At 44.4% G+C, this 16,494-nt stretch overlaps 1 protein-coding gene across 10 annotated transcripts in view; it reads right to left on the reverse strand.

Moving 5' to 3' along the window:
- The window catches only part of arid1b (AT-rich interactive domain 1B), a 59,812-nt gene that overhangs the window by 16,718 nt on the left and 26,600 nt on the right, over window positions 1-16,494 (reverse strand). For 9 of the 10 annotated variants that reach the window (XM_058378605.1, XM_058378615.1, XM_058378607.1 and 6 more), the window contains 4 exons: window positions 5,361-5,604; window positions 4,716-4,805; window positions 3,395-3,568; window positions 398-734 (listed from right to left, as the gene is read on the reverse strand). In XM_058378605.1, coding sequence (XP_058234588.1) covers window positions 398-734; window positions 3,395-3,568; window positions 4,716-4,805; window positions 5,361-5,604 — 845 coding nt within the window. The remainder of the gene's footprint in view (window positions 1-397; window positions 735-3,394; window positions 3,569-4,715; window positions 4,806-5,360; window positions 5,605-16,494) is intronic. The other variant, XM_058378613.1, reaches the window with a different exon arrangement.

Genomic DNA, 16,494 nt, shown 5'->3' on the forward strand with positions numbered 1-16,494 from the left:
CTTGTAATAATGTTGTAATATGATGTGCAATGCCATCAGGTTGAAGCATCATTACTATAATCAATTATATTATGATAAACACACAAAAGCATGATTCACACGAGTCTGACTCATTCAGTAAAATACAGGACATTTTAGATTATAGCACAATTTATAATGAGTTCGAACTGGTTAACTCATTTCTGCTGTGTCAAACATTGGCAAAGAAAATGTACAAGAAGCAGGTCAATAATTCTGTTTCCTGGACAGGAGCTTGGTGGAAGCATGCTGAAACATTTAATATCGGCACACTCATAGTCAGCAGTCCGGGTGTGTTTTTTTGGACGCTGAGCTACATCAGGAAGTAAACATCACGACTGCTGAAAGTACATTTACTGTTAACAGACGCCATGTTTACCTAGCCGGTCCGGGTGCGTGGGGGTTCTGTGGTGAGGGAGCAGCACCGCTCTCGTGAGGTTTCCGGCCGCTCGTCGGTGGAGGTGGGCCCATGCCGGGCCCTGCAGACTGAGGCATGCTGGGAGATGTGGGTGCCGCACCGCTGGAGCCTGCTGGGTACGGACGTCCTCCGCCCGGCTGAGCGGGACCCCTAGCAGCAGGCATCGAGCCGCAGGGCTGTCCGGGGCCCTGGCCATGCATGGGGCTGCTGGCGTTCATGCCTAGGCTCATGCCAGGCCCGGGGCCGCTGTAGCTGGGGCCTGGAGCACCGCCGTAGCTGGGTGGACGAGGATAGTTACCTAAAGATAACACAAAGAAAATATTTACATCGTGGTTCCTTACATAGATAGAGATAGAGCAAATTCAGATGTAATACACAATGGGTGTGAACCTGACGGCAGGAAAGCTATCTGTTGAACTGCATTCAAGTTTTGTGGAAGTGCGCTGAAAGGTGTGTACAGAATAAACACGAGCTACCATTCCGCCTGTCTCCTTCCTCTACACCATCACATGCAGTTATTCAGAGCAAACGTTGTCATTTAATCATGTAGTGGAGAAAGTTTGAGTCTCAACAGATTTATATTAAGTGCCTGAACGGTGAATGAAACCAATTTCTGTTTACATATAAACCATCAAAATAAAACTCCTATACAACCCCTACGATTCACTCTGACTGCTCCAACTCATCAATAATCACTTCCAACATGACTGAAAATCCAGGGAAAAGAAAGAAATAAGTGGAAACACATTTCACGTTAATGAGCACAAGGCTACTTTTTTTTTTTTTTTTTTAATTTTTCACTTTTTCCCCTCTCATACTCATTCTCAGACATAAAGACACGTCAAGCTCTGCAGGAGAGAAGATGGAGGCGGGAGCGCAGGGCCACTTTGTCAGCAAGTTTGTGAGATGCTGAACGGACATTCCACACGATGACTGTGGGGCCGCGGCATCACCGGAGAGACGCTTCTTAATGAGGTGTGCCTGCTGCTGACGAGCTACAGGGGAGACATGAGTGCAGGCTGCTGATTGCTCTGAGAACTGAGCGTGGCTGGAACTGGACTGAATCCTGTAGTAATGGTGAAATCATGTGCATTTTATTATAGAGGAAAATTTGCCAAGCAGCATTTCAGGCTCTATTAGAGCAGGAATTTTCTCTTCTTTTTTTTTTTTTTTTGCTCGAGCTGCAGCTGTTAAAATACAGACAGAAATCTCGAATTCGGTGAGCTGCCTGTTTCAGGAGTCCCACAGGAAATCAGAGGCTTTGGCATCTCTTCCTCTTCCCTGAACAGAAAGCAGAAGAAAATTCTTTTTGATGTCATGCAGGAGTTCTAAAAATATATGAAGCAGGTCAAGAAGCTGCTATTTTGTTTCCCGGCGCTGTAAATATTCTGCGTCCTAAACCCTAACAAGCTTGTCAGCGTCTGCTGTTTTATCCTTCCAGAGCATGACGGGCCCTCGAGCACTGCCAATTACGGGAGAAGCTCTGGCACATTCAGCCGCACCGCACTGCCGATCTGAGTCACCGTAATCCCACGATGCCCAGGGGAAGTGAGAGATCGGGACAGCTGCCTCGCCTCCGACACCCGGAGATAACCTCAGAGCCCTGTGCCTCGGAGTTTTATACGCGCCGTGTCTGTAACAAAAAGTCTCGCTGAAAAGCAGATCTGGAGTCGGCGTTCCGATCCGTCGATCCGTCCCCGCTGAGGGGGAAACAAAAGCAAGCACTGATGCCAAACACAATAAGACTGGCAGCTTACTTTTCCTCTACATTCTGAAAGGAAGTGCAGGATTTTTGCCTGCTCCTGATACCGAGACTGTGCCATTCACCAGACAGCATCTCCTCTAGCTTATTTTCACCACATGTCAAAGAACTTCATCCGATTAACTTCCCTGGACCAGACTTGTTTCAGAATATGTTTCAACACTTGGCTGAAATGTCCTGAAGGTCCCAGTGGCGGTTCTTAGCCATGTTTAGTGACAAAAATAGTAGGCGCTCTAGCGAAACCTGGAAGATCAGTCTCACATTTTCCTTCTAAAAGGACTCGAGAGTATTGTGCGGGTTAGAGCTATCTAGGTCATTCAGCTAAACTTTGTTTATAACACTAACAGCCTTTTAATGTAATGGTAGCTTATTAAATAACTCTTCAGGGTAATGCTATAATGCCTGTCTGCTATACCGTATCTTGTTCATGGTACAGATAACTATTTATATTTAGCAAACACTTGCAACCCTGCAGTTAAACTTCACTAGCTTGCTGGTTTGTTTGTTTTTTCCATAGGATTAAAGCTCCTCCAATTTTTCTTAACCTAGAACAACCTAAAATGGCCACATGGCCCTTGTGTGAATCTGGAAATGGATATCTGTTAAGTGATTTGTGAACACTCCATTTTAGATTGTGAACCAGACCGTCTTAAAACAGTGTGAGAATCATAAATTATTATAAATGGTAAGACAGCTACTACAATTATTTTATACATAAATATAATATACTGACGCATGACATCCGCAGTCAACATGTGTTCCCAATTAATTATATAAGGCGGTTTTGGATGAAACAAATGCTCCAGCAGACAGATTTTTGATTCTTTTTACGGATAAGTAAACATACAATCCTCTCTGTTTGGCTTCTCCATGCTCGACTAGCTCTGCACATCCATCAGGTAGTTGTGTTTCTGTTGTCTTGCGCCAGCTGCCAGTTAAACAAGTGAAACCACAGGACAACAGGGAGCATCAATCAGAAAGGGAAGGGAGCTCAGTGACATTATGAGAGCGCAAAGCGGGGCTATTTATTACCACACGCATGATAGATTACTTCCCGGTCCTGTTCGGAGGGACAACACGACTACATGCTGGGTTTTTTTTCTGTGGACTCATTTTTAAAGGTCATCCAAAACTTTGAATCTGCTACTCCGCTCTCATCACTTCGGATTTGATTCTCAGATTTTGTTCAGCGTTACCTGAAGGGCCATACTGCCCGCCCTGGGGCCCGTACCCGGGGCCACCCTGCTGGTAAGAGCCCACGTTGTGGTGCATGGGGCCTCCTGGGGAGGGGTGAGGGGACATGGGGGGTCCAGGCTGCTGGGGGCCAAACTGAGGGCCGGGGCCACTGCGCTGCAGGTTGGAGGCAAATCCTAGGTGCACAAAAGCAAGCAAAATAAAAGTCAGGGGCAAAGTGTGCAGGATTGTTTCTAAATTGTATTTTGTGGTAAAATCCCACACCTGATTATTTAGTTTATGAGGAAATGCTTGTTTTTCTCTTTAATTATTAAAACTGGCTTTTAGGATAAGGTGCAGTTCGGAGTTTATCTGTGCTTAGGCTTGGATGTAGTAGAAGACGATATTGCGCTATAACTTATGACTGTCATAAATTGGATGTTTTTATGATTAAAAATGTTTCCTCATTAGACTTATTTTTGTCCTCTCTTGAAGCTGAATAAGACAAAAACACAGCAGATCACGTTACAGAGAAACCAGGACGTGCAAACTCCTCTGTCCTGAAGATGTTCCTGTGGTGGAAAACTTAATGACGTTACAAAGCACTGACACCTGAGACTCTTTCCATGAACGTTAAATAAATGACCCTTCGCCGTATGAACGATTGTGTGTCTCTTTTATAAATCAGTATATAAGTAATTGTAGGTTATATGTTGAGCCTGTGAATGAGCTGTTACAACACAGACAATAATATATACAAATGAGCACATTAATATATTTGAGTTACAGCCAGAAAATCAACTTGTCTTGACCAATGAGATTCACTTATCTTGATTCCAACAGGACCGAATTCCTTTAAGCGTCAAATGTGATTGGTTCTCGATGGAAGCGTTTTTTTTTGTGAATTGTAAATATGATAGTAAATCTGTCCTGGGATCTGCCAGCATGAGGATTTTATTTACGCTCCCAGCTTGTGTGCTATACGTTTCCACATTTCCCGGCAGTAGGATGGCTGGGGCTCAACCGCAAGGCATAGCAAAGCTCAAATGTGATGTCATGAGTCAGAGCAGTGGAAAGTCTCAAAGCCACTACGGATCGAGCCCAACGGCAGCTGGAGGATGAAGCCATCACAGGTGTTAATATGTCACACAAATGAGGCCATTTATCTCAAGTGGCAGTGGAAAATGGCGTGGAGAGAGCACGCCTAGAACATATATAGCTGAGACAGATGACAAATATACACAGGTGACCATTAGGAGGCCTGTTACTGCTGCTGTAGGGGTAATAGAGGGGTGTGTGTGTGTGTATGTGTGTGTGGGTGTGCGCGCGAGTATTAGTACTCACCCCTCTCTTGAGACATGGGCGACTGACTGAGGGTGGAATGGGATGCCACATCTGATACGTTCCCTGGGGTTTGTGGGGCCATCTGTGTACCTACACACACACACACACACACCTGAAATGAACTGCAACACTCCTCACTTACTGAAATAACCCAAACTTACTAATGCAGTTAAATGCATTTTAGCTGCCATAAAAATTTTTTAAAAAAAAACTTGTGTATGTCTGTGTGTGTGTGTGTGTCCTTTCCAGTCTGTTCACTAAGAGGCTAATGGTGGCCAGCTCTCCCAGCAGGGGTGAAACATCGACAGGCGAATAAAAAGGCCTCCTGCGGCCCTCGTTAGTGACATCCGGAGCAGGGAGAGCGAGGACCAGACACTCGCAGCTTCAGCTGTCAAACGCTCAAGCTAACGACGACCCACACTGAGGGAGAGGCTGGGCAGTAAAGTGGCTCCAAACGTGCTAACAGGCTTTTTAAACTATTTTAATGGCCAGTGTGGGAGTTAGCGGGGAGTCCCGACTCTGTCTGTCGGAAGCACGAACAAGATTTTCCTCGTGGTAGGAATAACAGGACGACAATGTGTGTGTACTAACAAGGCTGAAAGAAAACATGTGACTACGCAATCATCCACAAACACAGAATTCTACCTGGTACGCTGGCGGGTGATATGGGTCCGGATCGTGAATGGCTGGAGCCCACGGGTGAGCCGACCGGAGAAGGCGAGGGTCCGCTACGCAGGCCGGAGAGACGGGGCGACGCGTGAGGGGAGAACGGGGACTGCGCCGTGTTGCTCTGCTCGCCCTGGCTGCTGGTGGAACCCGAGGCGCTGACGGCTGAGCTCAGTGCTGCCTCCGTCCCCGTCGGGAGGTCGTCTATGGAGCCCGACAGGTCCTACAATACACACACACACACAGAAACGTGATAATCTGATGCTCAGAGACATGCTTCTAGATTCTAAAAAATGTATGAAAAGCCTCCAGTGTAACTGTGCTAGCAATAACAATATCACAACCACAAACATCTCACAGGAATAACAAAAATACACCACCAACCAACCAACACCATGACCCCTAATCACAAATCTCTCAAAATAAACATTTTTCATGTGTTTCAGGGTGGAGCTTTCCTTTAAAAGCTCAGGGTGGGGATTATCCTGCATCTTTAAAGACACGTAATTGACTAAAGCGACTCAGCACATTTAGAGAACACTGTACAGAATGCCAAGCACACTCATCAGAGGTGCACGACCCGAATTAGCCTCAATGCCAGGCTGGATCTGGCCGAGGAGCTGCTTGTTTTCGTGGGCCTGAGACCAAGGTCTTTGCCTCGTGGGACATGCGGCCTGCATCCAAGCGCACGCGAGCGCCAGCGGCAAATTAAAGCGCGTCTCCAAATAACCTGCGTGATCTTCGGGCGCCGCTATTAGCGGGTCGCAGATGGAGAGGTGATGGCATCAACTGCCACCGCAGAGACGTCCGCCGTCCTAGACGACCGTCCTTTTCCCTCAGACGAGCCGCCGATACTATTACCAAAATATTCCCTAGCAGTCAGCCTGCTTTCTCTGCAGCCTGGATTTTCAATTTCCCCAGCGAACACACAGACTTCAGTGCAACCGTTTATTTCCACGTACAATGGAAAAAAGCTCGGTGTTGTTTCCCAGCACTAGCGCTGAGGCTTATGGGAATCTGTGAGCAAACAGTATGAAAACCTCAGAGGCTTTTTTTTTTTTGAGGACGGGGTGGGGGGGTGGGGGTGGGGGGTGATGACTTCACTCTCCCCTGCTGTCTGCTGACTGAAACACGGAGCATGATGACCTATTTATGGGAATGGAGCTCAAGTGCATGAGCTCAGCTTCAAGACCCACGAAGTGTTTCTGCTGAAGGTCAAAGATGAGAACGCTTTGAGCGACTGGAGGGTTTCTCAAAGGAAATTTCCATCCTTTGTACTGCACTCTCTTACTGTCGCACAAAAGCAGTATTTCGGCTGCTGACTCCTGTTTATCGCACCAGATAAACAAACTGAGAACCCTATCTTAATATCAGAAACCATCAATAACGATATGGCCGGGAGTTTCAGTAAAAATGAGCTTTCCAAATGACGTTATGTAGGAAACTCTTAATCTCTTCTTTTGAATTACAGGCATTATAAATATTGCTCTAACAGATTTGCGAGGTACAAAGAGCAATTTTTTTGTGTGTGTGTTATTTTGAAACTTTTATTCAGTCACTTTTTTTATTTTAGCGCATACACCCTATTTTAGTCTTTTTTTTCCCGCTATCCTGACACGCGTGCACTAGTGGAGGAGTTCAGCAATAAAAATGGACAAATTTCTGCATCCCTCTACCTCCACTAGTTCCTGAGAGTTCCTCCATAAGATGGTGTGACTCTGACGGTGGAACAACTGAAATAAAAATAAAACAAACATTTACTGAATATGAAATCCAGTCCAAAAAACAAAACAAGAAAAACCCATATCATCCATTTCAGGTCATCTGTGTGGGGAAATAAATAAATAAATAAAGGTTGGGCTAATCAGACACTCCACATGAATGGATTAAATATGTATAAACGTTGAGAATGTAAAGTTTATATTGGGGCAGATTTATTTCATGTCAGTGGTCTCCAGGCTGACCATATGTGGACAGTCAGAGATAAAGCTACAGCACTGCATCATCAGGACAGATCAGTTAATGTTTTTGTGGTCAACTTATGATGTAAAACAGGAATAAAAAGATCCAGGATGTGTTGACGTTTTGTGTAAAAAATGAGAAAATAAAGAAAATAATTGCTGCATCCTGTTGTTGATTATTTTCCTACAACAGCACACATTAAAGATAGTTTTAAGCTTTGCAAAATCCTCCGGCCTGCATGAATGATGTTTATATTAAATCCTTATTTTTCTGGATCTTTAATTGAAAAATGTAATTATTTGGTCTTGTGGACCGTACAAGCGTTCCCCGTCTCCCTGATACGAGATAGGAAGGAAAAATTAGTGCACATGTGCTTGCTCTCATGGTGCACTGGTCTCTTGCTCCGTTGTAAATCTAGGTAAGGGTTCGAACGTACGTGCTTGTCCTTCGTTTCGGAAGCCAGGCACGTCTCCTCCGTGGCCATTTAATGCTGAAGAATAATCAGGGCTAATTCAGGAGCGAGGCTGGAAGCTGAGAACGTGCGAGGAGAAAGCATGGCTAAGGCTCCACGCAGACCTCCGCTCCGGCACCTCGACCTGAATACCGAACACGTACAAAGCCCATGAATAACCACTGCTGAAATTTCCTTTTGTTTCCATGCCGAGGCAGATCTGGCAATTTGTGCGAAATCTGACAGCGCTGCAATTTGCGCCGTGTCTGCCTAGCACGAGAAAAGACATGGATTTCAGCGGAGCAATAAAGCAGCGAGGCGGTATAATGGCGAGAGGCCGCTCTTCTCCCTGCTGTGAAGCCCCGCGACCCGAGAGCCGACTGACATATTGAGTTTGACGAGAGAGCGAGAGCGCTCCCCAGACACGGAGAACGTGCTACAAGAGGCGAGAGGAATGGGATCAGACAATCGGAGAGAAGAATGAAAGATGGAAAGGGGGGGTGGAATAATTCATACATGTATTCAGGATTCAGCTCGACTCTACTGCTGAAAGTAAGATGAGGATTGAAAGCACGCACACACACACACACACACACACACACACACACACACACACAGCCGACTTGAGGCGACGGAAAGGCAGATGGAGGGATGAGATCGGGGCCTCTCCATCTGCGCCCACTCTGGGAGTGTTTATTTGCTCAAGAGTGCGTAGGGACGAGATCTCTTTAGTCCTTTACCTCTATAGGACATGGTGCTAGACTACAATGAAAGCAAACAAGCAAAAATAAGAGACTAACAGTTCACCAAGGGTTTATTTCACATTCTAAAACCTCAGGCAGGAAAAGGTAAAGGATCTGAGGGTCAGCTGACTGACCTGAACTGAATATAGAGCGGGAAAAAATAAAATAAAATAAAAAAAGATCATAAAATGAAGGCTTCAGAAATCACTTGCTCACAATTCAGGCATGATATTTAAAATTCAGATATAAACAATAGGAATTATAAATAAGATTAAAACGGTGAAAGAAAATTGCTCTAAGCCTTTGTATGCGTGTTATTTTTATATTTGATTAAAAAAAACATTTTAGAATTACATTTTTATTGTAGTCAGATTCATAGACTTATGAAACGCACCAGAATTCAACACCCATTTTTTATTTGATTTTTTTAAATAATATTTAAAATTGCTCACAAAAAGCATCTCTCTCTCTCTCTCTCTCATGGGTATATATTAAAAGAGGTTTTTTATTTATTTACGCGCTTTCCTTAAAGATATTCACAGGTTTTTTTAAACAGTAAATGTACTTTACCTCCATATTTTTCTGAGGAATTAATAACAGCAATTACTGACACAAATAACTAACACTGGACTCACAAAGTGGGCTTATCCTGACCAAAACTAATCCCAGTATAATCTCTCTCAACTCACTAGCTGTTCTGATAGCTTGGAGACACGGCTGTTATCAGGTGTCCGGCTTTATTGCAGGTAATGCTACATTATAAGCAAATCTGTAACATCTCAGGATACTTTTATACAGAATCTCATATATCCCTTTCCCTAGAAAATCCCATGCAGCATTTTACAGGATGTCGGCTACTGGCTGCCTTCTTCAGTTGCACGGGATAAAATGTAATATTTCGCCGTTTCCTGTGATCCGGTGTAATGAAAATCCTAAACTTGTACTAAATACACTGTGGACAAATCCGGACAAATACCTGACATGCACTCACGGGTTGCTGCCCTTGAAGGATCTGTTTATATGCATACTGTCAAGAATGTAGGCAATGATAGATCACTGTGGCTGATACTGTGCCATGATGTACTGCATAGCCTTATACGGATACAGCAGATGGAGAAAGTAGACTGTTCGAATATTGGTTCTGCACTGGATATATTTTGTGTCAAGATCATGCGCCTGAACACAGAACCTCAGATACATCATCATCATCATCATCATCGGCAGGCTTTTGATATCAGCATCACATCGTTATCGTATCTTAACGGTCATAATTATTAGCATGAGGACCGGACATGACTGAAACACGCTGCATCTTCTATAGGTCTAATGCGTCTTTTATAGTTTCATAGCTTAGACAGTGCGAAGCTGTGAACACTACAGCTAATCTCTATGTCACTTCCTGTGCCTGATGCTAGCGCCCGGGCATCAGCAGTGACGTCACACATCCACTAGCGCTCTCACAGCATGGGACCCTCTGAGCCATCCTTGTGTTTTCACTCACACACACACAGCCGAGTGACACCTGAGCGATGTTTCCGTCTATATTCGTACACGTGTGAAATGTGCTCCCGAGACCCGTTTGCCTTCCAGAAAATTCCCCGAGTGGATGCCAGAGTGAAAGGGAGCGCTTTCAGGAACAAAAAAAATAAGTAAACAAACAAACAAACAAGTACATGGATAGAGAAAGCTGAGATGCGTGCTTTCATTATCTCTGGGAAAAGACATCAATAAAGTGTTTTAATTGCTTTGCTTCATTTATATCAGCGCTAATCGATGCAAGTGAGTGAGCGAGCGAGCGAATGAGCCCCCCTGCCCTCCACTGCTGGAGTGGGCACTGTTCCAGCTGCTGCTGCTGCTGCTGTCTGCTGTCTTGGTAACCGTTGCTGGGAGGCTGCACTGAATCCTGCACTGGAGCCTCAAAAGCCATGATGGAAAAGTAAAGGAGTTTTTGCCTCATCCTCATATTCTGTTTTATCCTCGTACGACTGAACGGACATTCAGACTGGATTGTTTTTTTAAAGCAGTGACCACAACATTCGCCAAAAGAACGAAAAACGGACGAAGGAAGAAGGAAAAATAAATAAATAAATGGAGAGATGATGTGAATTAGTCCTGATCGGAGCGCTCTGAGAAGGCTGTTGAGTCAGTGGGTGTGAGAGTGAGGTGTGATGATCTTCCTTATGTAAGAAGAAAACTAAAACACAAACACACATCCTCATCTCCCATAACTCTAATCTCCAGTCTTTATTACTGCTGCTCACAAAACAGTATGATATTGATTCCTATATGTAAAAATATAGAACGCTCCCTAAACAGAGATTCCTACATAACTATTGGCACCCTTCATGAAATTGTTACAGGATCTGTAACCGTTTCAGAGTAATGACATCAACGTGTCCTGATTAACAGCTTGGCACGTCTTTCCCTGGACACAAAAACACAGAAGGCAGTGGGCTTTGTCCTGTAACGTCTTACGAGGCTGAGGACACTTTAGAGACGCTCCCTTACCTTTTTAGGTTATATATTTGGCCTTCCATCCTCAACTGACACATTCCTGTAACTACGTCTCGCTTATTAACTCCCTGGCAGAGGCAACCGGGGTTTGTACTGAACTATATTTAGCAGGATTCATGATGTTATCGATCTTCACAAAGGCCCTGGAGTGTTCCAGACCTTTGGTAATGCCTTAATGCTATTTTTATTTTTTTTTATTTTCATTTTTATTTTTTAAACATACGTGCAGCTTCTCCTTTGGGTCAAAATTTCCTCAATGGAGGATTTTTGAAATACGTTACTTAATACATAAAAATCTATTCAGAACTGTTAATAATTCCCTTATGGGTTTTGGAGAAAATAAAAAAAAAAGATTAAAAAAATGACAATTTTATTTAGAGGAAAAAAAAAAAGTAATTTCTCTGAATTGATTGCAAAATCTTATCTCTGTTTTTTCATATGTTGTGCCAATAATGTGCGCTATTTTAATTATTTACAATTAGTTTTTATTTATTTCTAATAATCATTTTTTGCTGGAAAAGGGACCGAGATAAAAATATGTGGGTGAAGTACAGAGCTGCGTTCTCCAGCACAGGCACTGACTAACACCCTCGTGCTCGCAGCCAGAGCCGGAGCTTCGGCTGATTTGATGAGCTGTTGATGAGAGAAACTTGGCTCCCTGCAGAAACACACACACACACACACACACACTTCATCTATCACTCTGTCCCTCTGGGGCACATCGAGCCAATGGTGTCGCAGCTTCCCATCCCCCTCGACGCCCCCTGCCAACGCCTCGGCCAATCAGCTCGCAGCGGTGTGTGCCTCATCAGCAGGACTCCGGCCCTTCTCTCTCTCTCTCTCTCTCTCCCTTCCGCACTCGTTCTCTCTCTCCCTCCCTCATTTTCCATGCTCGTCCTAATTATGGAGGACGAGTTGCAGAGCGCAGAGCGAGAGGAATCAAAGGAGAGAATGGGGGGACGGGGAGAAGAGAAACGAGAGATGGATGGAGGAGGGGAACGCTGACATGATGCAGCCTTCAGGGCTGAAGGAAGAAAAAACAGCGTTCACACTCGCAGTAAATCAGAATGTGTGTGTGTGTGTGTGTGTGTGCGTGTGTGTGTGTGTGTGTAAGAGAGAGAGAATGGAGTGAGTGAGTGTGCACGTGTCAGTACAACTGCTGCCTGTGGTGATGAGTTTCCCCCTCACCATCAGACAGACAGACAGGGGTGCAATACACACACACCCACACAGATGCAGCCCCTTCCATCCGGTCTCTCCTCAATCTTCAGCATGCAGCTCTTCTTTATTTACGCCTGCTTGCACACACACTCATCAGCGTCTTCAGCTCTCTCTCCTCTCCCACATGCAAACAGTCAGAAATATGGTTGGTTATTCAAACCACTTCACCTCTTCATCTCCCACACTGTGGGTCACTGTGCATCCTTCACCATTAACCTCAAACAGAGTAAGAACATGAGAGAGCTGGGTTTCAGACGAACACATGATGGAGACTCATCTGGAGCGTCTGCTTGGCTTTAGTGTGCAGATTTAACGCTGTGTGTTTTAGCTAGTGTAATAACACGACCTGACTTGTGACCGTTTTCACGACTTTCTTGTGAAGAGATCAGAGCTGATGGTGTGTGCTGTCGTTTACGCTAGCTATGATGAACAGTGATGTTCAGATTCCTTATAAGGAACTATGGTGATGTGTGACTGGGTGTAGAGGAACACCGGTGCTCAGTGATTGGTTGCCGAGAACAATGGTGATGTGATTTACTGTTGGGAAACAAAGGTGATTTGTGATTGGTCATAAGGAACAATGGTGCTCTGTGATTGGTTTATGAGAAAAATGGTGCCCAGTGATTGGTTAACGATAACATTGGTGCTCAGTGATTGTTTGATGAGAAAAGGGTGCTCGGTGATTGGTTGATAAAATCAATGGAGCTCAGCAATTGGTTGCTCAGTTATTGGCTAACAACAACAATGGTGCTCAATGATTGGTTAACAACAACAATGGTGCTCAGTGTTTGGTTGATGAGATCAATGGTGCTCAGCAATTGGTCCACAAAAACAATGCTGTTCAGTGATTGTTGCTCAGTGATTGGTTGCCGAGAACAATGGTGATGTGATTTACTGTTGGGGAACCAAAGGTGATTTGTGATTGGTCATAAGGAACAATGGTGCTCTGTGATTGGTTGATGAGGAAAATGGTGCTCAGTGGTTAACAGCAATAATGCTGTTCAGTGATTGGTTGCAGGGAAACCATTGTGATTTGTGATTAGTCATAAGGTACAAGCAGGAACAGCGATTGGTTACAGGGCACCGTAATGTTTAGTGACTGGCCGCGGGGAACAGCAATGATGAGTGAGTGCTCTGCTGGGGATATCAGCTCAGTCAGTCACACTGATGATTCGACTCTCCACTCCTTTCACCATCAGCTGCGATATAAAAGCTGCTCATTTCTGCTTAAAACATCACTAGATTAGTTGTGACTAGATTCTGTTTGAAATTAATATGATAAAGTAGTCTAAAAAAAAAAAAAAAGAAAAGAAAAAAAAAAAAACCCCAACAAATCTAGCAACAAATCCACCAACATTAAGGATACAGGCATGGTCAATGTTATGAAATATATGTATTTATTTCTCCCATATGTATCTTGCAATCATCATCTCCACCACTGCAATGTTGTTCAGAAAAGAGAGAGAGAGAGAGCACACGAGCAAGAGAGACAGAGAGAGAGAGAGAGAGAGAGAGAGAGCGCGAGTGAGCACGAGCAAGAGAAAGAGAAAGAGAGCGAGCAAGGGAGAGATAGATAGATAGATAGATAGATAGATAGATAGATAGATAGATAGATAGATAGATAGATAGAGATAGATAGATAGAGAGCAAGGAAGAGAGAGTGCGAGAGTGATAGAGTGAGCGAGGGAGAGAGAGTGAGAGAGAGAGAGAGAGAGAGAGAGAGAGAGAGAGAGAGAGAGAGAGAGAGAGAGAGAGAGAGAGAGAGAGAGAGAGGGAGAAAGCCTATACAGAGTCAGACCTCTGTGAGCTCTGTGAATCGAAGTCTTCATGAGAAATAGGATTGGAGTGCGGCACCTGCAGGGATACGGCTAGTGCTGAGGGGAGCCGGAGAGACCAGACCTCTCGGGTCACTCAGAAAGCAGAAGCAGCACACAGCTGCCCGAGTGCAGATCTGTTTGAGGTGTTGGAGTGATTCTCATCACATTATCCTCCTGCACATGTTTAATTGAACCTCCGTCTACAGGAACGCTTTGATCAAAGAAATACAAGCCAAGAGCATTTCAGATTCTCTTTAATGCTGGATGATGTGAAAGAGAGAAAGCATCAATTTATCTCTCTCTCCCTCACACACACACACTTCTCTCCCCTGCAGTGAAGCTGTAAGTGCCAGGTAAAAAGCACCAAACATCAATTCTCCATGAGCTAAAAATACTCCAGGCAGGAGGACCACCACCAAAACAATGTGTGTTCAGCATGAGAGATGACAGCTGAGAGAGGGATAAATAAAACGTGTGTGTGTGTGTTTTTCTACAGAGAACAACATGCTGCTGCAACACACATTTATTCATCCGCTTAATAACAGGCAGCAGACTCCAACGGTGTATTTTTCGGTATTTTTTTTTTTTAAGCCAGCGTGTCTCGCTCGCAATTCTTCACTAATTAGACGTTAAATCCACTACCAACAATGTTCTGGTGATTTTACACTTTTCTCCTATTCAACCTTTCATGCTAATGTGGAATTTTGTGGTGATTTTCCACTACGCAATCCAAAATATTAGCGCTCTAACCCCAAATGGGCGCCAGTGGACCTGCTTTGTTTCCCCAGATACACGAGAGGCGACACCGGCCCAGAGGAAAAGCTTGGCCCGACTCCATCATTTGGTTCTCTCACATGAGCCGAGATGAAATTGCGCGTCTCCATTTTCTCCGATCTTTGTTGTCCAACACCAAAGGAGCCAATCAGCACTGGACATTTCCACTAAACCCAAAACGAGTACTAAAGCATTTTTAAAAAAAATCTACTTTAATCGATTTCATCTTAATCATATTAATCCCACCAGATTTATTGCGGAATGAAATCAAGAAGATCCTCCACATGTTGCTCTGCTGCACTTTTCCTACACAAATGCCATCTGGCTACCTATCTGAAGACCTCAATGCAGCGGCGCTTTAGTCTTTTACTATGTCCGGCTCTCTGATCAGCTTCTGGAGTGTGGTCTGCGCCAGAGTTGTGGAGTCCAGCATTTTCACCAACATCGCTAACGTCTGCCATGTAACTCGTCCCAAACGCCGAGACGGGATCGACGTTGCTTTTAATGGACACTTTAATAACGTGGTGTCGAGTGTTTTTCTGTCTCGCTGCCGGCCTAATGATGATCGTGGATGTGATGGATGACCAGAGCTACACGAGTGGAGCGTTAAGCTCGGGAGTGACACACTGAGCAGCCAGACGCCACCGCAATGAAAGGGCAGAGATTGTAAATCTCACAACAGTGACATAGCCAGAGTGAAGCCTGCGTGTTTCACAGTGGAAAAACAACAACTTACTGCTGTGTGTAATGCCACCACTTTCCAAATACGTCTCTGATGCACTGAAGACGCATTGTTCACATGTAATTTATCAATTTAATAAAATACAAGGGCTGAGGAGAGTAGCTAGGCATGGTGTAGCGCTACTTCACTTAAACTGGACGCATTACATGCATTCCAGGTTGTTTGCCATCCAATGAGAAACTATACACTTCGGTTAGTAAAAAAACCCCAAAAAAAACAACTCATGATATAGCTCATGATGAAGTCGCTGGCAGGGGTAGCGTGTGAGTTTACATGAAAAAAGGTGCACTGAAATTAGAAACGAGGGAGTCCAGAGGGAGGGGAACATGAAATCTGACCTACATTTTTTTTTTTTTTTTAAGGGGAGTTGCAGCTGGACGCAATCGGAATGAGACCAGGAGAAACGCTTTAGACGGTAGATTCTGGATTTTAAAGCCTGTAAAGCACCAGATCAGACATTAAAATATCTTCATCTTCTACACCAACAACCCTCTTTGCCTTCTGTGCCACGAAACAGTGTTTTTTTTAATCAGTGTTTTTACGTGGATAAAAGTCCAGAGAGTCGTGTGCGCCCACTCCGCTACAATAAGGTCACTTTCATTCTTTCGGAGAGTCGGATTTTATGAAGTCTTACTCTGCGCAGTAAACCAGAACAAAACCTTACACGGTAACACTTTACAGAAGCTTGTAAATATTTTATAAGCCGTTAAAGAACGTACTCGAGAGTCATCGGCACGGAGGAAGTACGACGCCCGCGCTGGGCTCTGGAGTGCTGCTTTAACAGCAGTACAAACACGTACAATATAAAATTCCTCCTACATTAATGGAGCACTCAGAAGGACATTTTTAAACATGTGCGATTCGTTGTGATGACAGGAGTGCGCTGATG

The sequence above is a fragment of the Hemibagrus wyckioides genome, linkage group LG25 (genome assembly GCF_019097595.1).
Source record: "Hemibagrus wyckioides isolate EC202008001 linkage group LG25, SWU_Hwy_1.0, whole genome shotgun sequence".
Classification (NCBI taxonomy): Eukaryota; Metazoa; Chordata; class Actinopteri; order Siluriformes; family Bagridae; genus Hemibagrus; species Hemibagrus wyckioides.